This window comes from Apium graveolens, chromosome 2 (assembly GCF_009905375.1).
Source record: "Apium graveolens cultivar Ventura chromosome 2, ASM990537v1, whole genome shotgun sequence".
Classification (NCBI taxonomy): domain Eukaryota; kingdom Viridiplantae; phylum Streptophyta; class Magnoliopsida; order Apiales; family Apiaceae; genus Apium; species Apium graveolens.
Window position 1 is genome coordinate 3,659,267 of NC_133648.1, and position 25,383 is coordinate 3,684,649.

The window sequence follows — 25,383 nt, forward strand, 5'->3', positions numbered from 1 at the left end:
TAGGATATCCAAATGTTAAATGCGTATCCGAATAGGTATTTTCATCAATACACTACCAAAACACTATCAGAATTGGTATTTTCAGCATTTTAGATCAAAAAATTATTATTTTTAAAAAAAATTCCACAAAAAATTTGAAAAATAAGTTGCGTTTCCAAAATTTACTAGATAGGACAATATGTTGTTTAATTCTCACGCGTTCAAGGTGCGCAGCTTTCTACGTTTTAACAGTAAAAAGACTGCATGTATATCTACGTTTTAACGTTTTAAAATTAAATTCGTATTCGGTTCGCTTCTTTTGGCGGGTTTGTTCGGGCCGAATATTTTACGGTTTCCGTACGAGCCGGTCCCGAATGTGCGGTTCGAACCGGCACGTTTGGCCACCTCTGCTTGCACAGATCTCTGCCAGCTGGGATTGAGCCTTCAGTATCTTCCTAACTCACTCTCTCTTCACGCGCGTGATCATCTAACCCAAATAAAAAAACTGGATTTTTCTCCACTTACTACTCAGACGCGTGAGTCATTTTTTTCAATCATAGGGGTTTACGTAAATAGGAAGCAGAAAGTGGGTAGGGTCAGGCCAGGCACGTGCGTTCAAATGCATCTTTTGGATCCATGTACAGTAAACTGCACATGTCATGTGTAATTTACCCTTTCCCTATTTTACCCCTTCATCCCAAGGTTCTTAAAGTGAAAATCGGTTACATGGTTTTACGATATAGATAAGTCCCATATAAAGAAAATCATGGATCAAAATATTGTCCCGCTTATTTTTACGTAAAACACACATATCTGTGTACACACAAATCAGGGTTCTTTTGCGAAAACAGTCTATTCATTCTTTGGAACGAGGGTAAGCCTATGTACATGATACCCTCCCCAAACACTGTTCTAGACGGTATTTACTGGATACGGTGGATTGATTGATTAGTTGATTGGAATAAATTTGTTAGATTCATCAAGTACTCGTTTTCGATATCAATATTTGTTTAAATATAAATATAATTAATTTTCAAATTTCGAGTATTCACTCTGGTATTAGTCATAATCAACCGAATTTTAAAACACGGCTTCATATCCTCGTACATTTAAATTTTATCTTATTTTTTAATTTTTTCTACAGTAATAAATATTCCAGAATAACGATAGTGGACTCGCTTTGATCTGATATTTAAATATAAACTCGATTAAATTCGATTCGAACTCCGTATATCCCGTTACTTCGAAAAGGGGAGGGCACTCTAGTCAAGAAATAAAAAAGCACAAGATGAATAGATTTTGCATAGAAAGGCAGAATAATTATACAGTAGTAGTAGTTTCCTATAACGTAACGTACACTAAAATAATACTCTCCCCTCGTTCTCCCTGTAAATCTCTGCAACTACACAGGACAGCTGCTCCTTAGAGGATGTGCAATGTTTAGTCCCATTTTAAACTATCCCACCTGCAATTTCTTGCCATGTCAGCACTCAAACGGGTCTGTGAAAAAAATGGCCAATCTGATGCAGTGGAAGCCCACTTCCCACTATGTTTTCTATTCTTATTATAATGTATAGCAAACATAAACATTCTAGAGTTTATTTATTTAAATTAAAAATCTAATATTAATCAATTATAATGAATAAAAATATTAAAAATTTATTAAAATAAAAACATGTCAATCACTTTTGTCATAAAACTGCTGTTGAGTCAGATTAAAAAACAAAAAAGAAAGTAATCGGGACGAGCCCACCGCCGTGGGACTCTCCCATTTCATATGCAGCCATACAGTGGTACTGGAGTCCCACTTGAGGGAAGAGACCCACTTCGCGTGTCCCAATACATCAACCGGGACCGCGTTGTGGATGGTCTTACACCCCATTCAAGAATCTCTACCATTATTAAACCCCTCAACTAAATTTTACAGCACCCTCTTTAACACAATTCATGCAGGTGTTATGGATTTTGAAAATCGGAATTATTCAGTTGAGATACTGATTTATAATTTATCGGACGATTTTTAAAAAATTGGATGATTTATCGGAAATCGGTCAAATCGAATCAATATTTTTAACCAATTTTTGAGCGGTTTATCAAAAAATTTTGAAAATTCAGCCTATTTCCGTAACAAGAATCCACGACAACAAAAAAGTAAAAAAAATTAAAAACCATTTTTTAATGGAGTCATCTTCATCTGTTTCTGACAGAACATGCACCAACTCATAGTCATAGATCCAATGAGCTTTTCATTTGTTTCACTTAATGAAAACACCCTCTAAGCCATCTATTTTGAGTCCTGGCAAGGGTTCTCCTATGTTCCAGACTAAAAAACGAGGTTCCGGGTTCGAGAATTCTGGCTCGAACCCGGAACCCTCGTCACCAAAAGTGACATGCATTGGGCAAGTGAGAGTTAAGACTAAGAAACAGGGTGAGAAAATGAGGCATTTGTCTAGAAGGAGAAGTGGGGATATGAGTTTTCGAAAAATTGAGGTGCAGAGACAAAGTAGTGTGAATAGTATTCATCATCAGCAAGAGTGTTCTTCACATAGGAATCAAAGATGGGTGCATTTGCCTTTGACTATATGTGAGACATTGAGAGGGTTTGGATCAGAGTTTAGTTGCTTGTTTCCTTGTAAATCTTCTTGTTTTTCTGGGGAGAGAGATGGGAGAGATCATGGGAGAGAGAGGAGAGATCATTTGGTGAAGTGGTTAAATGATGAGGATCATGATTATGAAGATGAGAAGGTGATTAGGAGACATGTGTTTGATGAAATTGAGATTAAGGATTTTAATGAAGGTGGGAGAGTGAGTCTATGTGTTCCACCTAAGAATGCATTGTTGTTGATGAGATGTAGATCTGATCCTGTTAAGATGGAAGCTTTGGCTAGTAAGGTTTGGGAACCTAAGTTGCAAATTGATGAAGATGAAGATGAGGAAAGTGGTGATTTTAATGATGAAAATGATGATGGACAGTATCGGAACCAGGATTTCAAAACAGTCGGGGCTAAAACCAATTATTGCGAGTTTTTGGATGGGAATGGTAAAGAAGAGCAAGTGGTTAGTTTTGATAAGGTTAAAGTTGTGGAGGTTTTTGAGGAAAGAAGAGCTTCAATTTCTTATAATATTATCAATGAAGTTGAAGAAAATGAAGAGGATGCGAAGATGGAAATTGAGGTACAAGGCAATGATAAAGAGAAGTTTGTAGAGGCTTTGCATGTCAATGAAGAGATGCATGAGAAGAGTGAACAAGAAGAGGATTCACATGAAGTACAAAATGGTGAAGAAAAGGAAGAATCAAGTTTTGCAAGTACACTAGAAGCTCTTGTAAGTGAAGAACGTGATGTTTTGGTACATTTAGATGGCCAAAAAGAGCAAGAAAAACAAGATGTAGAAGATGCATTGGTATTTGATCAAAATGATTCAATTTTACAAAAAGTGCAAGAAGAAAGTGGAAAAGATGGTGCATTAGAAGGCAAGGCAAATGGTGAAGTTTTAGAGAGAGAACCTGGTCGGAAAATCAAGAAAGGAGAGAGAGAAACAACACAAGGGCTGCCGGAATGTTTGCTCTTAATGATGTGTGAGCCAAAATTATCAATGGAGGTGTCAAAAGAAACATGGGTTTGCAGTACAGACTTCATTAGGAAAAAGAAAAAACCCCACGCGCCTCACGCGCCGCCGCCACTTAAAAAATCCACCCCCGAATATGAAGACCCGGTGATCAAGAAAAGGAACAGTGTGGACTCTAAATGTAATCACAACCCATTTGCCGCATTGCCTCCGCCGTACCCGGCGGCACAAAATATACAGCCGGGGAGGGCGTCGTGTTGTTTACCGGCAGCGCGTGGAGGTGCCTCCATGGCGAGTATGATAGAACAGAAGCTAGGGGATGCAGTGGCTTATGAGCCATTTGTGTTGACTAGGTGTAAGTCTGAGCCGATGAGGACGGCTTCTAAGCTGGCTCAAGAGGCTTGTTTTTGGAAGAATAAAGCTGGGTGTTGAGCCGAGCCCAGCCAAGCCTAGGCGTAGTTTTTATTTTATTTTTTGTTTTTAATTAAGTGGAAATTGTAGTATGGTGAGTTTTTGGTGTGTATTTTGTACATTTTGATTTTTTTGAGTTCGAATGGATTTTGTTATTTTTGGTGTCTCAACATTTTTATTTCTTCCCCGAGACCTAATTTTTGAAAATAATATATCTATGAAATTTCCACCGGTATGAAAGGGTGTTGAACACGAAAATTTATCACGATACTGCAAAATACGTTTTCTCTTGACCATCTTCCCGGACGAAATATAATTCTACTTAGATATCAAAAGTTAGGGCTGTAAATGAAACGAGCTGTTCGCTAAGCTCGTCTGGTTCGTTCGAGATTGAGCTCGATAAACTTATCAAACTCAAGTTCGAACAACATTTCTTGACCGATAATCTTAACGAACCGAACTTTTAAGGTGTTCGACTCGAGTTCGGTTCGAGTTCGGTTCGTTCGTTAAACTCGAGTTCAGTTCGAAAAAAATAGTATATTTTAATATTATATGTATAAATAATATATGTATTATTAATAATATATATTAAATAGATTTTATAATTATTTCAAATAAATATTTTATTTATGAAAAAATATATAATTAATAGTCTGATATAATTTTTTACTTACAATAATATTTAAAATTATTTTAAAAAATATATATATAAATGATGTCCGCGAACTGTTCGTGTTCGGTTTGGTTCGGTTCGATATGTTCGCGAACAGTTTGTGTTCGGTTTGAATATTACTGAACTCGAGTTCGGACAAGAAATTTTATCCGATAAGTTTATCGCACAGTGTTCGGTTCGTTAAGATTTTGTTGAGTTTGTTAAAAGTTCGTCCGAGTTCGGTTCGTTTACCCCGCTCTATCGAAAGTATTGCTTCTTTGGAATCTGCTACTGTCTGTAAATTTGAACCGCTACCATGTATTTTTCAAATTTAAATTCATAAAAAAATATTAACGAGCTTATTCAAAAGGTTTGTAGTGCTATCTTTCCCAGTCTTGAATCTTGTGACTGCACAGTAATTTTCCATTTTATAAACACTTTGCATTTGTGCCCAACTAGAATAATCCTTGCACACCCTCAAAGTTCAACATCATGTTATCCCCCACTTGTATTAAAGTTTTAAATAATCTTGAAATTTTAATTTTACACGAAACATAATGTCATTTGTCAAGCACCAAAATCAAGATTTTTCAACTTTTCTGAGGAACATTGATACTCTGCATAAGGAAAATGAGTTGGAAATGGCATGAAGAGCACCTGGATAGAGTCCTGGTACCAGCTGGGATACTAATCATGTTCATTTATCATGTCTTTTTTTGTTACAGATACCTGAAGTTTCCTCTGACTACCGCACAGGGCTCCGAAAATTATTACAAGAAAATCTGGGTTGAGAAAATGATGCAGGTTAGTTACCCGAAAGTCGACTATATACATACCATCTGTATTTTTGCATCAGATAGTTGTAACTGTTAAAGACTATAAGATCATGTTCGGGTCTTCCTCTACCACCTTAGCAGTAACCGAGTGTATTACCTGAGTTTAGCTTAATTTCTCGAAAATTTCAGCTTGAGGCCAAAGACAAAGGAACAACTGTAGCTGTGATCAATAGCAACATTTCAGCAGCAAGCTCCCTGTCTTCAGTTTCTCTTGTACTCAGCTCTTTGATTGGAGCATTGATAGGAAGCTCTAATGAGAAAGACATCTTTACAAGCAGGTTCATCTACGGAGACTCGAGTCCAACCGTTGTTTCAATCAAGTACATTGCTCTGCTCTGCTGCTTCCTTGTTGGTTTCGCTGCTTTCATACAAACAACGAGAAACTATGCCCTTGCTGCGTTTCTGATTAGCATTCCAAACTGCGATATACCAGCTGACTACGTACAAAAGCCGTTTATCAGAGCAAGTCATTTCTATATGGCGGGGATGCGAGCACTTCAAATTGCTACCACTTTGATAATGTGGATTTTCGGACCAATACCAATGTTTGTTTCCTCGATAGTTCTGGTAGCTATCCTGTATATCTTAGACCGGAATCTAACTCCACTGTACCAATTTCAACAACAGCTGCACAACACCAAGTTCCGCAAGATTGGAGAGGAACTAGCTTCCGTGACAAGGGGTTTAAGGCATCAAGAAGGAGCAAATGTGAACTAGAGTAGGAAGTCCGATGTAATCTAGCACTGTAAGAATACAAATGTGTAATCTTGCTTGAATCAAGTAGAGCTTGTAGGATTCAGCGTTTATCATTTCAACTAGGTAAATCCAAACCAAGACAGTATCTCTTGTCGTCCCAGGTTTCTGGGTTCGATTCTCGCTCACCCCCGAGATTTGTTAGGACAGATACTCAATTGTAAGGCATATAAGCCATAAGCCAAATTAGTCAAAAAAAAGACAATATCTAGTTTAAACCATTCCTTGCTTAAATAAGAAAAGCGAAACTTATCCAAATATGAAATATGGCTGCTACCTAAGGAGTGTAATCTACAAATCTCTTGCCATATTTGTAACTTTAAAAGGACTGCAGAATAACTGCAAGAGAACTTACTAGGATAAGGATATGTGTGTCCACGCACGCGCACATAAAAATCAGAGGACATTTCTGCATTTTCAAAATGTAAAAACTTTCCTCTTATAATAGACTTATGGGGTCAGAATCACCCATATTAAACACAATGCAATCATGTATGAGAACCATTATAGTGAAACTGCACATCAAATTTGCAACTAAACTACAGTTTCTGGCAACATCTCTACAAAATTTGTTTTGCCAGTTGAACCTGTTTTTTTTACTTCATACTATCTACATTGTTATCCCCGCTACTTTTGTTCATTTCAGAGCTATCACTTTCTGTCAGATTTGAACTTCCTTCTGCTCTTTTAGCAGTTTCCTCGCCTGTAGATTCACCCATTAAAGAGTTGAGGGCCAGCTGTCCCGAGTAAAGGAACAAACCTACAGAGTTGATGCCAAAAACGAAAGTAGCCAGGTAGCAAATCCCATTTATTATAGTCCTGCAGGAAGTAGAGATATTTTTCTTTCAGCATTTTTAAGTAAAGCCTACTAAATCATACTAACAGAGTATTGAGAATACCTTATGGTTACTGTAATCTGACGGACCTGGAAATTTGTACAGGAAGAATAGATTCAGTATAAGGATGATGGCCCGCAAAAGCAGCAATGAAAAACATAGAATACATAAACAGACAAACATGAGAACTTATTTTCACCAAGAAATAAGATCGCAAGAGAGGATTATCAGTTTCATAATGTTATAAAAATTCTCAAGTGCATAGGATTTATTGTTTCCGTAGAGTGGTAACAATTAGGTTTATCTTCTCATCATCACAAGCTGAAGGTAATCTAAATGCAAGCATATTCTATGAGTAATTTCAATACTTTTAAAATTATAGTGAAATAAATCACTAGAGGTACACAATTCGCCAACTGAGCAGATATGGTTAAAGAACAACTAACCAAATTTAAACTGCACGTAGTATAGAATACGTTGATATCATTTAAATTTTATATATTTCAAACTGCACTGTATGCTTTCACTTCTAGAAAAGTCAAATTAATAATGTAGCAAGTATTTGAGCCAGGTCTGTAGGGAAGGTCAAATACTTCTTGAAAACATGTGAACTATTTTTTGTCATGGGATAAGCTACTCCTGAGGCTAAGTACAAGCAAACCTTTCAGGAGGAAGAAATGTTTCTCTAATAAGTAGGGGCTCATCATTAGCGACATATAGTGAATGATTACCTAAAAGATGACACTATATGTAAAACGATGGGACATGCCGACAGGGGTTACATTTTACAACAATGACGGAAAAGCAAAGGTGATGACATTTATAAACACATAATAATGTGGGATTCTTTGCTGACAGGAATATGCTTTCCCCCTTCATTTTAACTGGTTATTATAACATATTACATATGTAAGCAGGAAGCTAAAATGGCTATTAAATGAAATCGTAGCCAAAGAAGAGAGACTTGGAAAATTTCAATTTATCTAGATGCAAACCCCACTTATGAGGTCATACATATAAATTAAAAATGATATAATGTGTGGCAATATGTTACTTGAGATAACGAAAAAAATAAATTTCAGCTTATTTGAGTCTTTGATTAAGGTGCTTGATGCTTGCTATTAAGAAAAGGGTCAATGAAATCGATAATTTCTAAATGCCTGTTTTTCTTTAACAACCCTCCCAAATCTCTACCATTTGGATTATGCAATATGTCACACACTACACTATACAAAAGTGATATCGAAGACCTGCATCAGACCAATAGAGGGTGATCTCCTTTTTCATGTCTATATTAGAGATGACAATGCACAAGCATATTTATCAGCTAAACATAGCTCAAATTGAGAAGTTAAGAAAAATAAATGGAATGGAGAAACAAACCGAGAAATTATCGGAAAGGGTCTGGCGATTAAGAGATGCCTCAACAGTAGTTGTAAACTTGTAAAGGATAAGAGCAATCACACCAGCAGATATCCCACCCAACAACGTTTGTGCAACGGAGGGAGGGGAATTAGCATCAGCCTCAAGTGAGGCAGCTGGTGTCATTGCTTTTAAACTCTCCAACGCCTCTTCCTTTATTGATTTCTTCACTCCATCTGACCTGAATTTCTAATTCCACCATAACAACTCCATTTCAGGAAACAAAACACCCAATATAAAAATGAATGACTGAAGCAAGATGGAAATACTTGCAATCAAGATCACAATTTCACCACAAACCATGATAAGCTTTCAAAACTTACTAGATAAAAATACATTAAAATTAGAATATCAATTTATGATATAGGTTTTGGCTCAAATGTGAACGGAGAACCAAGGGTCAACAAATTTTGCAGAACTAGCAAAAAATTGCAAAATCTTTGGGTCTCTAGATCCCTGCAGAGTTCTACTCTTAGCATGTAATCTGAAAATTAAAAATTAGTTTATAGTTCACAGATATAAACTTAAGTGATAAAGAGGAAATTACAATTAAGGTATGCGAAATCTAGATTCTGGATCGTGGCATTACAATGGGAATGAGATTTTAAAACATTTTTGTACTAAACTTTCACACCCGTTCCTGTTAACCGAGTTATACTAAACTTTCATTCCCGTTCCCGTTGACCGAGTTAAAATTCCATATTTCAAATGGCCCGAACTCGTAATACACGGAGGACTCTACATTTTGCCCAGCATATCAATTGCAATACGAAAGTTCACATTTCGTCTATTTCAGCCAATTTTTTGAGAATCATTTTATCCAAGTCCTATCTCCACCCCAAAATAAAATCATTTTAAATGTAACTAAATGTGAACCTTAGTATTGCAGCTGGTAGTTTTTTAAGTTTGATATCGCAAGTGAGTATGTCAACGTTACACATTGTACACTTTACCCTTAACACATAGTACAATTCAACATAACGAGCTAAAATCAAACTTTATAATTTAAACGTCTCCGGAGTTTGTAAGCTAAAATAGTTTGTACACGAACACATGCCACTATGTTTTAGAATATAATATAAGATCCTGTTAACCGGGCTGAAGTTTTAGAATGGGAGATTCTAATACATTTTTGTACTGAAGTTTTATTTTCATTCCCATTAACCGGGCTGTAATCCAATATTACAGATGTCCCCTAACTCGTAAGTCGTAATACACAGGGGACTGTACATCTTGTATACCTGCATTTTGGCTAGCATATCAATTGCAATAGGGAAGTTTATATTTCATCTATTTCAACCAATTTTGGGAGAATCATTTTATCCAAGTCCTATTTTGAAGACTACAATCGTATTTATAAATGTTTGCCTCAACCACAAATAAAATATGCCTAAATCTAACTAAATGTGAACTTTAGTATTGCAATTGGTACTAGTTTTAAAGCATAATATTGCAAGTACTATGCCAACATTACACATTAACACATATAATTCAATACAAGCTACAATCAAATTTTATAATTAAGCGTCTACGGAGTTTGTAAGCTAAAATAGTTTGTACACGAATACATGCCAGCCCGCTAGAATACTAATATAAGATTTTGGTAAAGCATTACTCTAATGCCATAATTTTAACGTTTTAGATGAGCAGGTTACTCAACAGAGCATACGCAAACTAAATAAATGCGAAGAGGGAAAATGCATACGAGTTCTTTAGCACGCTTAGCTCGGCGTCGAAGAGACCGAAACAGAAAGACAGAAATAGCGCCAGTGAGTAGCACACTCGTAGCCACTTGGAGATTAGTGGGGTCATCATCCGTGGCAAATATTGAATTAGATTCTGGCGGGAGTTCAACGGGGCCCACATCTTCATTGGGCTGGGCCAGACACTTGAGTCCGGGTCGGGTAAAGAACGAAATGGGCCGACGGAGAGGTGGGGAGAAAGAAAAAGAGGGAATATGAAAATGAGGATGAGAAATAGACGGAGAGTGAAGTGAAGATGAGATGAAATGATGAGAGTGCAACATTGAACTCAATTTGTACAAACACTCTTATAATGGATTGTGTTTTTTTTTTGTGTTAAAGTGTTTGTGTTCAGAGACTCAGTTTGGCTCAAACTCATGAGAGTCCCAACATTATCTTTGCTGCACTTGCTGGATTTTTATGGATATTTTGGATATTATTTATGGCTTCAAAGAGATGATGGGGCATTTTTTTTAATATTAATATCCCTTCTTCTCAAGTTGGTTGTAACTTGTATTGTTTGATTGATCTAATTTTTGACAAAAAAATGTTTTTTTTTTATTTTAGAAATTAAAAATTATACTCCGTCCGTCCCTTTCAATTGTTTACATTTTTTAGAGAGTGTTCGACACGCATTTTAAGATGCATATAAAGTATAGTTCTGTAATTTTTTTTTACAATTTTGTTTTTCTGAATAAAAGTTAAAACATTCAACTTTTATTCATAAAAAGAAAATTGTAAAAATAAGTAACATAACTATACTTTTTATGCACCTTAAAATGCGTGCCGGACACTTTCTCAGAAATGTAAACAATTGGAAGGGAATGAGGGAGTATATTAGAACAGATTCAATATACTTTTTAATGATATTTTTAATTACAAGAAAGTTACAAAATATTTATAATTTTCAGTTAACTTTGACTAATTTTATCACCCTAAAATCAAATATGACGACTAATTAGAGTTGAGTGAGTAACAAAATTATGGAAATACTATGGATTGAATATATATTTTATGTTGCATTATCTTTATCGTCCCTTCATCTCAAATTAGTTTTTATTTTTTTTAAATAACTTTTTTACAATTTCAAAAAACTAGAAAAATACATTTTAAAAATAGATAGGATTTTTTTTAATAATATGATAAGAAAATATGGGGAGATGGTAATAAGGGGTTTATCAAAAATACAACTTTTTATAAAATTAATTACAAAATTATTTGCGATTTTATCAATTTCTAAAAAAACTGTAAAGGTTCGTCCACTGGCTGACGAGGTGTTATATCCAATCAAATATCTGAACTCACTAAAATTTAGTGACATGCCAAATCATGAAATTGCGGTTAAGGTTGGTGCACCAATAATATTGCTGTGTAATGTCAATGCCAAAAAGGGGTTGTGTAAGAGCATCTCCAATAGAGCTTGCTAACAAAATTGTCAAACCATGACAAATCATTAAATATATTATTTTTTAATTGTCTCTCACATCCATGTCACTCTTGGCAACATTTATTAAAATTTTGTTTCAATAGTTAAGCAACTTTAAAGGTTGTCCACGTGGTCCCTCTATATTAATTTTATATTTAGTTCAATATAAAAGTGGGTTGAGTAATATACACTTTAGATATTTTTTATGACTTTCTGTTAATTTAGGAAGTTGTCAAGGGGTTGCCAAGTTTTGGCAACCTTTTGGCAACCTCCCAACTCTAATAGTCTACTAGGTAGGCAACCAAAGGTGCCATGCCACATAAGTTTGACAACCTCCTTGGCAACCCCTACTGGAGATGCTCTAATGGCACTCGATGATACCCGTTTCTAATCGAAGCGTTAATTATAACGGGTAAAGGATTGGCGATACAACATACATTCCTAGAATAACAATGTGCCCTGAGGATAAGACAGTGCCCTTCGGCTTAAAAAGAAAACAATTTCCAATTACAGTATGCTTTGCAATGACCGTGAACAAAAGCCAGGGACAAACGGTCCAGAATGTGGGCTTGAACCTTCAATTTGGGCACAGCCAGATGTACGTCGTAGTTTCTCGAGTTACTTCTCTAAATGGATTAAAAATTGTTACGATTGATGATAACGAGGTCACCAAGGGTTATACCAAAAACATTGTCTACCGTGAGGTATTTGATAATCTTGTGTAGTCGTTGTCCCTATCAGGGATATCAAAATTCATAACAGTTTTCCACACCTTCGGTTACAGATTTTTAGATATTGCAAAATCACTATAATTGATATTTGGTTCTTAGATGCCATGATTAATCACTGCGTGAGTAATTTTATTTACTTATAATAAGAGAAGGTGCACCAATTTAGAATGTTTGTTCAGTTAATTTATTAGCTTGTAGTCAGGTTCATGGTGGGTTGCCACGTTGCTTGGCTTCTATCGAACTAATTTAATGGTATAAATGATATTAGTGGTATTGCATCTGTAAAGGGCATAATAATCTAGATGTAGAAAATCTGTTTTAATTTGCATGTGCTATAGAAAAGCAGATGTTTGTTACCAATTATGTGACATACATGAACTGGTATTAATATCGTATGAGAAGATGATCCAACTTTTTCCTATTATTTTATTGTCCATGATTGTCTCCTACAAAATTTGCGACTTATGCCAACGACATTAACTTCCGCACGACATTTGAATAACTTATGTAAGGAATTAGCTAAATATCATGTAACATGTTAAGGATTACCATCTACAGAATACTTTTGATAACAAATTGGTGTCCCACCCTTATTACTTTAGGCTCATAAATGGAAAATAATGGTGTTTTATGACAGATTGACAATGCACATAATAGTTCTAAGTCCTTTTAAATTTTTATGATGGCACCCATTTCTCCTTTAAGTTATATAGATGAAGAATTTTTAAAATCTTTAGCTAATTGTATCTTCACCAGAACATCACCGCATTAAAACATAGAAGAAACTTATCTCACTTAAAACATGAATCCCTGCTAGCTTTGGTAACAAAAATTAATCTGTTGCATGGAAGGACTTTAAATTCTAGGCATAACTTTTCATTGCCATCGTCCTTACCATAGCCGCACCTAGCATTTATTTTATTTCTTATTAAATTTTGACACAAGTGTTTTTGTATAAGTGTTTTTGTAAAATTTAGCAATCATATTGGTATAAGTGTTTTTGTAAAAACACTTATACAAAAACACTTGTGTCAAAAACACTTATGCCTAGAAATTACAATTAATTGTTTTTTTCTAAAGTATATTTTTGCATAAGTGTTGTTGTTACATTACCTAACTTAAATGCAATTGTAATTTCTTTAGGGAAATTTCTTATGCTGATTATAGACTTGTAGATATCCCTAATGTATTGGAGTATTCATTAAATACTGGTTTCTGGGGAGGAATGGTCAGTTCCCTAATGATTGGAATTGCTTACACTTTAATTTTTTGATAATTTTGTAGAAACATAGCAATTGTTGAGAATCGAATAGAACCTATAACAGAGTTACCTAAACTTGCTATAGGAAGAACTGTAGCTCCTATCAAATTCACAACCATCTAACCCTTAAAAATATACTAAACCAGTATGCGTTGTTACAATAAAACTGATATCATTCATTTACTTATCAGATCAATTAATGACACCTAGAGGTAACATTTGCAGAACAAAAATGACAGACCACTACCCATTATCCAATAGAACTATTTTCAAACTCCACCACAATCACAAATTTTTATTCTAAAATCAACAAACTACTTTCGTACACACCAAAAATATTTAGCATGAACTACTTGAAAACATATTTGTCATCCTAGCAAGACTGTAACGCCCCCAAATCCGGGGTCATAGGATTTGGTCGTCACTATAAAATCTCAATCCAAATTAACCTGTTTAATCAATAAACAAATGCCAGCGAAATATATTTAGCATCTATGACCCCAAACTAATCCAAGATCTTTTAAGGTTACAGTTCTAGAAATAAGAATCCAAATTACATAAATAAATTTTCACTTTCTTTTAAAACTATTTTCAACAAATACCTATTCAATACTAACCCGCTAGTATAACTTCGAAAAGAAGTATACTAGGCCCAACTATAAAATACACAACTATAATATAATATAATATAAACAACTTTATACAATAAAACTTACACTAGTCCGCAAACCCTAGACCAACCACCTTCCAAAAGCTTCTTCTTTGCTTCTTCGAATTACGCGGCTAAATAGCGCAAGTTAATCCTCACTGGAGGTTAAATTTGAAAACAGGCAAGTATAAGCGAAAGAAATGCTCAGCAAGTTCATTATAGCATATATATGGTCGTTTTGATATAATATCGACATCTGCATTAGAGCAGAACATTTTTAAAATCATAATTGCTGAAACAGAAAATTTATTGAAGAATCGAATAATTGTTTCTCCTTGTATTCAAAACTCTTTTTTTATATATTTTCGAGCGAAATGCTTCAGCAATACTTTGAATCTCAATGAGAATAAACTCGTAAAATAGTGTTTACGGAAATATCGTAAACAACAATAATATGAAACAATGATTATGGATTGAGTCATAAACTTTATTCAAAACTCAACTCTTGATATTAATATTCATTTTGATGTCATATCAAATTAGATATCAATACGAACTTTGATGCTCACAACCTACCCGCGCTAAAATATGGAAGTCAACATCAATTATCTGCATTAATACCACATTTGATATTTAACAACAACTTAAATATCAACATCAATCAGCAACCGAATCAAAACTGTATTCCACCTTTATTCATAACCAAAATAGTTGATAAAACATTCCTTATAAGATTATCAAAAACAATTTAATAATTTAGATTGGAATGCTCGAACGACGGTGTGTTGCCGCCGGTGATCAGCCGCGGAGCAACACCGGTATGTCGAAGCATATCCAACTAAACAAATGGGGCACCCAAGGCACATATCGGCCTAAAGGTATTATATCATGTATAATACCTAAATCTCCGTTGGACCGCCACCACGGCCTCTTACGCAACCATCCAATCTTAAAACATTTTTTGAAAGGGGTCATAATACTCGACACCCTTATAAACTTTTATTCGCCCATTTACTTGGGCAGAAAAACCAAAACAACGTCATCTTGCTCAAAATCCAAAATATTTATAAATCCATTCATTTGATAAGTAAAATCACTTAGCTATTCTGAACATAGAATAGCAGAAGAGTATTTTTATAAACAGAATCATTTATTTCAGCGATATGTAAAACATTTATCTATTCAGAACTGAGAATAGGGAAAACAATACTTGCATAAGAAGATTTAAAATAAATATCACTTGAACAATAAGTGATGATAGGGATACTTGCCTTTGGTCCTTAGCAATCATACACACTCGCAATAACACAAATATCTCATGATGCTTTCTCAAGACGTCACCATTTCCTATTCTTAATTCTTTGATATGTCGCTAATGCGGTTACTGCGGTCTGATACGCAATCTTATCCAACTTCAGTCTTGATCCCCAACGTCTGGTTCTGTTCCTCTCGAATCATCCGTAACTACTGAACCACTATGCAACTCTCCCTTTTTCTTTTCTTTTGCTTGGTCTCACGCCCTTAATGCCCGATCATATCATAAGCAAGAAGATACTACTTTAGTATCCTTCTGAAACGACTATCTTATTTCTACCCTTTCGCGATATATATATATATACACATATATATACACATGGCACATTATATAGCACATAACAAGTAGCATACATTATAGTTTAAAAATTACTACCAACTCAGAATATTATTTAACACGAGAACGCGTAACTTATGATAATATTTCTACGGAAAATTCGGCATGATCTATTCGTAATATGGACAGTACCCTGAATAACCACACCACAAATACAACCCACAAGTCATTTCAATGTTCTTACCCAGACATATCCTATACGTGTTACAACTAACAACCATAACATGCTTTCAAATCATTGAAATCAAATAAGTCAAATAGATTTAGATACAGGAGAATTTTAGAAAATTTTGGCATGAAGTATTCGTAATTAGGACTATCCACCTGTTTTTCAATTCCACAATTTAACCTTATAACCATACAAAATAAAGCTGCCTCAACTTGCAGCAACATAAAAGTAAACAAAAAAGAAAAGTACCCGCCCAGAATTGCGGCACCTAAACAATTAAGTATACTTAAAAATTTATAATATTTAAACTTACAGTTATATAATTTAGTATCACCAATTCAACTCGATTAAACAATTAAATAAATCACCTTGCATATATATCACATAGACTAGTAACTATAAACATATTCAAATCACACTCTAATAATTAGCAATGGAACTCAATCTCAAATAGGCATATACTAACATGTATTTCCATAAAACATATCGCTGCTATCACATATACAAATAACAAGTCAATGTACATGTGCACAAGTCAAGTATGTCATCAAGTATGCTAACTTAAATCTATATTTTAATAAACTAGAAAGCACATATCCAAACACTAACCAACCCTTCTATACTATAGGTTCATATATTTAATCTATTAAAAAATAACTAGCAATCACATATATTAGCACAAAACAGTATGTCGAGTTATAACATACAAAATAGCTTTTGAACCTAAAATTTAAGTTAACCAGCCTCGAAATAATGACATTTTACAACACCTAGATGAACTTAAACAGAAAAGTTCAAAACACAAAATTGTAGGATATTCCACAACCTTTCCAAAATGGTAAGGCTTGCTAAAAATGACCAAGTAACGAATTCAGAAACTTTAAAATAAACAGCTGCACAAGCAGATTCAGCCCTGTTTTCGCAAGTAACTTAGTATTTGAGACTCTTAAATCATGGAATTGGTTAATGAACTATAAGTAACAATTGTAGATCCTGAATTAAGCTTTCCAAATTGGTATAGTTTAAAGTCATAGCTAAAATAATTAATTTACTACGAATATTTGAAGTCAGGATGTATCAAATGGAATTAACAGGACAAATTTTACAAATGGCAGATTTTATCATAATTGCATGCCAAATTTGGAAAAACACAAAGAATGAAAATTGTAGATAATTCCATTATCTTTCCAGAGAGTGCAAAATCATTATCATACGATGAACTAGTTAAAATCTAGGAATTTAACAAGAACTCAGCTTATTTCTAAACGGATTTGACAACATAATTCACAACATCATTAGCCAAATCTTATATTCATATAACCTCTAAATTACATATACTACCAAATCAATAAAATCAATTATTCTATGCATAAACCTAATTAGGCATAAATTATATTCAAAAACTTAGATACAATACAACACAACAACCGAACACCCACGCACGCGACTCACACACGCGCATACTCGATTCACACACACACACATACGCGACCCACACACACACGCATACACAACCCACACACAGAGCACACATAAACACACACACGCACACCGTATAACACATATATACATACACTCGCACACAACTAGAGGCCAAACAGAATCCAGCCAAGATCGGCCGAAAAATTCGCCCCAACCGGAGCAACCACGAACGGGAAAGAGGGGAAAGTTCGGGGAAATAAAAACTGAAAAGAGAAAAGAGGGAGAAGAGATTGAGAGAGAGACAACGAGAGAGATTAGAGAAAGAGAGAGATTGCGAGAGAGGAGAGATGAGATGAAGAACAGGAGAGGGATTGATGTTTGTTTGTAAAAATAAAAATAAACTGAATTGTTAAAAACTGTTAAGTTTTAGAAAATAGGACACGTACCCCTTTTTAGGGCCCGGTCTCGGACTGATTTGCAAAATAACGAACAAATGCACGGGCAACCATACACTGTAAAAATACCAAAATAATTTTAAAAATCCTAAAATAATTAATTACATATAAAATAAAATTTTCATAATTTTTGAATCATTTTTGAAATTAATAAAAATACCCCACTTTAATTCACACAGAAAATCATTTAAAAAGAAATAATTGCCAAAATATTATTTTCTAAATTTTATAAATCTTTATAAATATTTAATGAAATTATAAAGCCACAAAAATAATTTTATGGACAGTACACAATTTTATAGAAATTAAACACTACAACAACCCCTAATAAATAGGATTTAATAACACAGCTTGACAAACAGATAAAAAAAAAACACCAATCATCATATAATCAAATAAACATGGTTTCACACATATCTTAACTTCACAAGATATATCCCTCACATAATTCACATAATTCTCATTTAACGACTGATTAAATATTTTTATAATAATAATAAACAGATTTTGAAAAATCGTGGTCATTACAAAGACTGCAGAACAAACACTCATCGATCGAAGACATGTAATTGAACAATGTTAGTTCTGAACCACCCAAGTGAATCGCACATGCCACTTCAATATTAAGTTCAATGGCAATATCTGAATCATCCATATTGCAACATATGGCCCGGAGATAATTCAGTGCATAAATTATATCTCTTTCATGGAGAGGAGTGTTATATATAGCAACAAGAGTTTGCGGTATAGGAATTTTTTGATTTTTCCTGCAAAAAAACCTTAAGATATAGTTAGCAACCATCGATAAAAAAATGACCATCATAGGTCAAACAGTGAAGCACTGGTCATTGGTGCTTCCAACACCAGAAATAAGATTCCTGCATCACGCATACATTATAACATCATCAACTACCAAGTGGTTGCTGATATCAAAAAATCTCTCAAAACAATCAATATCACAAACACTTCCGGTTTTACTGAACTTATAAAACTCACGTGAAGGAAACTCCTCAGCAACCAAATTATAACAACAGGTATTTGCGCTTGTGCCCGGATAATAAAAAAATTGAAAAAATCTTCAAAACCCCTCGACAACATTAGCTGCAATATGGTAACAATCATAGTTGTGGGCATGCTTTGTAGATTGGTACTTCATTGTATTAAGAAAAAAATTGCTTGGAAAAGGAACTAGATAGTGTATAAATCTGGATACAAAACACTCAAATACGATGGATAAGTTATGATGACAAACTTTATATATATATATATGCAAAAAAAACTCATTACAATATATAGTTATATGACTTTAAATGCATGCATTAATGTTCATTGGTTACACCCGCTCAATTCAGGTTATATTCATGCTAGAAGTTGTAAAAGGCCCCTTAGGATACCAAGTTCCTATATATAACCCACGTTACTTTGCAATTTAATTTTGACATTCCAAAAATCCATCGAGCTCCCTTGCTTTTGCTTTCAGTACAGTAAAAAATGGGGATTCAGCTGGATATACAATTCTTCTTCAGAGACAGCTCAAACTTAACTTACACGGGTTGATTCAATTATTTCATTACTTGAATAAAAAAAAACTAACTTGCACTCTTTTTTTCCGTATGAATTTTAATTTTTATTGTTCGAATATTTCTCTGTAACTATTTATAAATCTTATCTCATATGGATAAATTTTTACATCTTAAATTCTTGAATAGTTAATACTAATTTAATTTCACATATATATAAATAATCTATTTAATTTTTGATGTTTTCAATATTATTGATTTTGTTATAATAATATATGTAATTATATTCTAATATGTTAAATTTCGTTAGTTATTCATCATATTTTACTCATTCATGTTGAAAGAATATAAAACATTACAATATTGGAATTAAATTAGTGAATTTACTTTTAAATTTAATTAAATATATGAAACCAGCCTTTAAGAGCATAAAACTTATCACACATACAAAATAAATCATAAAATATTAATTTAAATGCTACACCCTCGGCCATTTTAATTTATTTTAATTACCTCATAACACACCCTTTTATTCAACCCTTTTCTTATTCATGCAGTTACGACTCCCTCTTATATATATAGGAAAGATTGGAATCATTTGTCATACAACACCCCGCTATATAAGAATTTCGCTTACAAACTACCAGGATACACTGCACAATCAATCATGCCTCAAAGTACAATGATATCAACTTTAACATCCAACACAGATAATCACACAATTCGTGTTCGTGTTGGCTGAATATGGGAAGCTATTAACAAGAAAACAAAGATGTTGATGCACACCAATGTCATCTTACTTGATGAACAGGTATGCAATAACCTTACTACTATTCAATCATATTAACATATTATGGTGGAAATACTTTAAGATATGTCCCTAAACAAAGAAAATTACTCATATGCTATTCCTAGATATAATTGCTTTGTAGGATAATCATATCTTGGCAACTGTTCGAAACAATCAAAAGCAGGTTTATTTACTACTACTTAAGGAAGAAGGTGTCTACAACATCTCCAACTTCAAAGTTGTACCGGCACCTGCGTTGTACAGAAATGTTGACAGAGACCATGCAATCAACTTCTATTAGAGGACTAACAACAAAGAAAAAACAGACATGAACGAGATTCCCCTTAATAAATTCGAACTTCAACCTTTTGACAGAGTGAAAAACTTGGTTGGACAGGTCAAATGTCTCCTAGGTTAGAGTTATAACACATACTCCCACAGTCCCAATGAGTTGTTTACATTGGGAGTACGGGGAATCGACACATATTTTAATGCTCCCGTAAAATATGGTTCCCTAAATAATTTTAAATATTTTTTCGTTTAAATAAAAATATAATGTTTAAACTTTTATACAGAAAAAAATTCTAAAAATAAATTATAGAACTAAATTTTATAGTAGGCTTAAAAAGCGTACCAAGCATGAGGAAAAAATGTAAAGAATCTAGTGGGACGAAGGGAGTATAGATGACTAATCATATCCTTTTTCAGATGTAATTGGCATGATACTCAGTTAAGGACAGATGGAAAAGAGGTCCAATGGTGCTGAAAAGATGAATGTCGCCCTCACCAATGATAATTAAGCATTTAGTTGCAACTCTTCGTGACTAACATTATAGTTATAATTCAGATGTACCTATTATCCTTAACTTGGTAATTGCTCCTAGATAAAATTGGTATGAAACTACAATATACCTATTGTGTCATCTAATGTATTCATTAAGAACTTATTTTGATGAACATCGGTCCATGCTTTTAAATATAAGGGATATCATAGCCCTCTAATTACATGATATCAAACCACCCCATGTACTATACAATACAGTCTGAGTAGATGACATATATGTTGATGATTGCAATTTAAGTTTTAAATTTATAATTTAGTTTAAAATAAAGCATTTGTTTTTCCATATAAAGTATCCACCTCACAGGAAATGTACACATAAAAGTAAAGATAGTCTTGCCGTATTTCTTATTTTGCTTTTTTTCCAATAGAAAAGTGATAGCACCCTCAAATTGCATATCTACTACAAACCCGCACAAGCTCTTATGTCTGCAAAGTAAACAATATTTGTATCACCACTTCCTACATTAGATGTGCAATACACTACTTTTAACACTTTCACATATACTCGGGATGCTGTAAAATCCTTTTTCTACTTCTTCTTTTTAAAAACATGTTTGCTTTCAATTGTTGGACTCACCAATCATCTAATGTCTATCCAAATGATACTTCTGATGCGGTCAAATTATTTTCTCAGTTTTAAGAGTTGAACTGGCCAATGCACATTCTTCTTACTGCAAAAAAACCCCGTTTACTACCTTTTGTACCATTTCCTGTTAAACTATATGATTGTTACGTGGAGATGCAACATTTAAATTCAGTTAGGAAAGGGAGTGAGAACTTTTTAAACATGTTATTTATTTATATTTATATTTTATGCTAGGTAACATGTTATTTATCAACTTATAGGTAATTATTGCAATGGGTGATATAGGTATTCATATATAACTGTATATATGGATACAATCATATAACACAAACCTAGAAAAAGATCATTATAAGGCAACAAAAAAATTTTTATAGCACGCTTTCAGGTTACCAACAGATCCAAGCAAAGTCATAAAACACCGTGTACACAAGTTTAAAAAACCATTTGAATTATAACAAAGATTTCAAGAAGAAATTCATCGACCACTATTAATTTCATTAAAAAGTGTAGCTAACAATAAACTCTGAATTTAAGACCTGAGAGTTAATGTCTTCATCACAACAAATACTTTGCATAGCAATGCCCCAAACACCCTAGTCCCAACACAAATTTCTTTCATATTTTCGTTGTCTTACAGGAATGAGGCCATAGTGGTTACTTTATGGGAGGTCAGAGCAAGACAATTTCTCGAGGTATTACCCAGTTAAATGACGGGCCTGTTTTTGTAGTCATGACCGGACTACTTGCAAAGAAATTCTCATGTAATAACTTACACTTTTTGATAAGCATAGATAGACCATGACCCAACAAACCGACACATGAAGCATATCAAATTACCATTCTTACCAAAAAAGTAACATGTATATAGATATACGCATATACATATATACATACATGTATTAGTTATCAAATAAAACACCATGTATATGGATAAATAAATAAATTTAAATTTATTTATTTATTTATATATTCAAATGACTAAAAACAAGTTAAAATATTGATGCAGCATCCTTATCAAGTATTGATGGCACTCGTTCTTATGTCAACATTGACTACCCCCCCTCTGAATGCCCTTAAAATTGTCTCACAACGGTCAGCACCGGAAAAATGAGTCATTGCCTACTCCAACAGTCGAACAATTTGTCACATCAAACGGAGACTGTGTGGAGGAGTTAACAATAGGTTCTATACTGGAAACGGTTATTCTAGATGGCACACAGGTCAACCAGCCTTTTCAGTAACCTTCAATAATTTACTTTCTGTGCCAACTTAGATCAGTTGTCAGACTTGCCAAAGTGGCATCAAAAATTCAAACCTATTAATATGCAAGTTGTCTGTTGCATCTGTCGTGCTAAAATAGTTGGGATACTTGATATGAATGGCCGGTATTACAATTTTTGCCCTACTTGTGATCGCGCACTTCGAGCCTTGTATGGAGCGTTTCTCTGCTTGGCATATGATGAAGAAATTCCTTCACTGGCACAAAGTTAATACACATACTAACAATCCATAACAACTCTCATACCCAACTGACTATTAAAATACCTATAACAACACCCATAATGATACCACCCCTTTCTTTAAAATTAATCAATACCAAACAAAAACGGAATAAAACATTTTATTTAGGACATACTCACATACTATATTGACGCTTAATATTTTGCAGGTTCAAGATTGTGGTGCAGATTGAGGATCAGTATGGATCAACAGCCGTAACCTTGTTCAATAAGGAAGCAGAAAAGCTTGTAGGCGTTCCTTTACGAAACTCATGGCAGAGGCCAGCGAGGTAGACCGGTTAATTTACAATAACATAGGTCTATAATTAAGTCATTAACCTACTAATGAAATTTCTATTATGTTTCTCTCCAGGAATTGGCAGTCATTCCTCCTGCTGTCAATAATATCGTTGCAAAATTATGCGCCTTTCAGCTCAAAATCACCCCATACAACATTATTCAGGGATACGAGGAGTACAGTCACAAGGGTGTCTGAACTTATTTGCGTTGATTCCGGTACTGACATTTTATCTCATTCTACAAGTGCTGGAAATCCAATCAGACCCAACTCCAGGAAGAAGCAGAAGGTGACTTAACTACTTCCAACAAGCATTTCAAGACCATCTAATAAATATTTCAAGACTACATTTCAAATTCCCAATTTATGGGTTGATTTTTATTTTATCATAATTTATTTCTAATTTTCATCTTGCATGCTCTCACGACTAGGTCAGTATGCAAACCTCAAGTAACTTTCACTATTTATGAACAAAAATGGTGCACAGACTTCTTGCTGCAACCATCTTATTTGTCATTTCTATGAATCATTTATAGACTATGTCTTTTCCCCATTAATATCACTCGCTCCCTGATGGTTCAATTAGGCTTTACGGTGCTGTCATCTTAATGTTTGATGTTAGTATATATGTCTCGCAACTGTGAAATTTAGTGGCTTAGCTATCTATTACTATATCAAAAAATAGGTTTCAGGCATTGGCCTAAAGAGGTTATTTATGTACCCATATGAAACTGCTTATACGGCCATGTTGATTATAAAGTTTACCCCTTTTATTATAGGTGTTATGATTATACATTAATATTGTAAGACTTAGATCTGCTAATATCTCTGTCCCTGCAACCTTAAAAGATCCGGCAGTGCAACTGTTTGTGCTACATAGTAAACACATGCTAACTGAAATATAACTGATCATACTATATAAAGTTTACATCTTGATATATATAAATTACGGTTGATGAAAAAGGTTGCATACCCTAAATTATATTACAACGAAATCAAATCCAATGAATTACTTTCTACCTTAAGATTTATTTAAGATTTTCAACAGTTACCATTGTTGTAAATCTCACTAACAAATATAGCAACATAGAAGCAAGTGTATAAAGAATTTAGCAAGTTTAGGCCAAGACCACAGTTAACAAAACAAAACATGCAGGTAAACAAAATCAGTAACTGAAATAACGAAGAGAGAAAGAAAGATGTACCCGAAACCATAGCTTTTAACAGTGACTGAAATAAAGGTTCACAGATACAAAATGCCAAGAAAATGATCACAGCTGAGTCACCAGGCCTTGCTCGAAGTCCTGGCTGCTCTTGAAGAGAATATTACCCCTACCTGCTGCGTTTGGGATGCGCACAATATCTCCACCAGGATAAAACAGCTCGGAGTTTATGTTAACAGCAACAACAAAAGCTCCACTTCGACCAGCACCTCAGTCGCCGGAAAATATCAGCACTTCAGGACTTTTGGGAAAGAAATGCAGAGAGGTTGAAGAGAAGAGAAGAGAATGTAGTGTGTTCTTACTTATTCATTCAGTTTAGCCTCTATTTATAGGAGAGGAAAAATGAAACTGTCCACACACTTAATGTCTGAATTAAACTGCTTCATTAATGAAAAAAATAAAACTGATCAGATTTTGAATTCATTAATGAAAAAATCAAAACTGAACAGCTTTTGAATTTAAATTATTTGTAACAGCTTTTCACATTAACACCCACATTATTATCAGAACTTAAGTTAAGTTCTGATGTGATTCATCAGTACTTAAGTTCTGATTCTGATATCAGAACTTGTTAAGTTCTGATTTTATTCATCAGTTCTTAAGTTCTGATTCTGATATCAGAACTTGTTACAGATCAGATTATTTGCAGGTTCAATATATT

The 25,383-nt window shown here is 34.0% G+C and overlaps 3 protein-coding genes across 3 annotated transcripts; 2 read left to right on the forward strand and 1 right to left on the reverse strand.

Annotated features, from left to right (window-relative positions):
• The first annotated feature begins 2,241 nt into the window (after positions 1–2,241).
• LOC141684312 (uncharacterized) lies at positions 2,242–3,978 on the forward strand. Its single transcript, XM_074489228.1, has one exon. The coding sequence runs from the start codon at positions 2,242–2,244 to the stop codon at positions 3,976–3,978; it is 1,737 nt and encodes a 578-aa protein (XP_074345329.1).
• A 1,090-nt stretch (positions 3,979–5,068) lies between these two features.
• Positions 5,069–6,447, forward strand: LOC141706742 (uncharacterized). The gene is made up of 2 exons (XM_074509562.1): positions 5,069–5,413; positions 5,575–6,447. Exons 1-2 carry the CDS (start codon positions 5,240–5,242, stop codon positions 6,160–6,162), a joined length of 762 nt encoding a protein of 253 aa, XP_074365663.1. The 5' UTR covers positions 5,069–5,239; the 3' UTR covers positions 6,163–6,447.
• Positions 6,448–6,569: 122 nt separating this feature from the next.
• LOC141706741 (uncharacterized) lies at positions 6,570–10,627 on the reverse strand. Its single transcript, XM_074509561.1, has 4 exons — positions 10,162–10,627; positions 8,418–8,645; positions 7,098–7,123; positions 6,570–7,017 (listed from the first exon to the last, which is right to left on the reverse strand). Exons 1-4 carry the CDS (start codon positions 10,480–10,482, stop codon positions 6,795–6,797), a joined length of 798 nt encoding a protein of 265 aa, XP_074365662.1. The 5' UTR covers positions 10,483–10,627; the 3' UTR covers positions 6,570–6,794.
• Between the last annotated feature and the right edge of the window lie 14,756 nt (positions 10,628–25,383).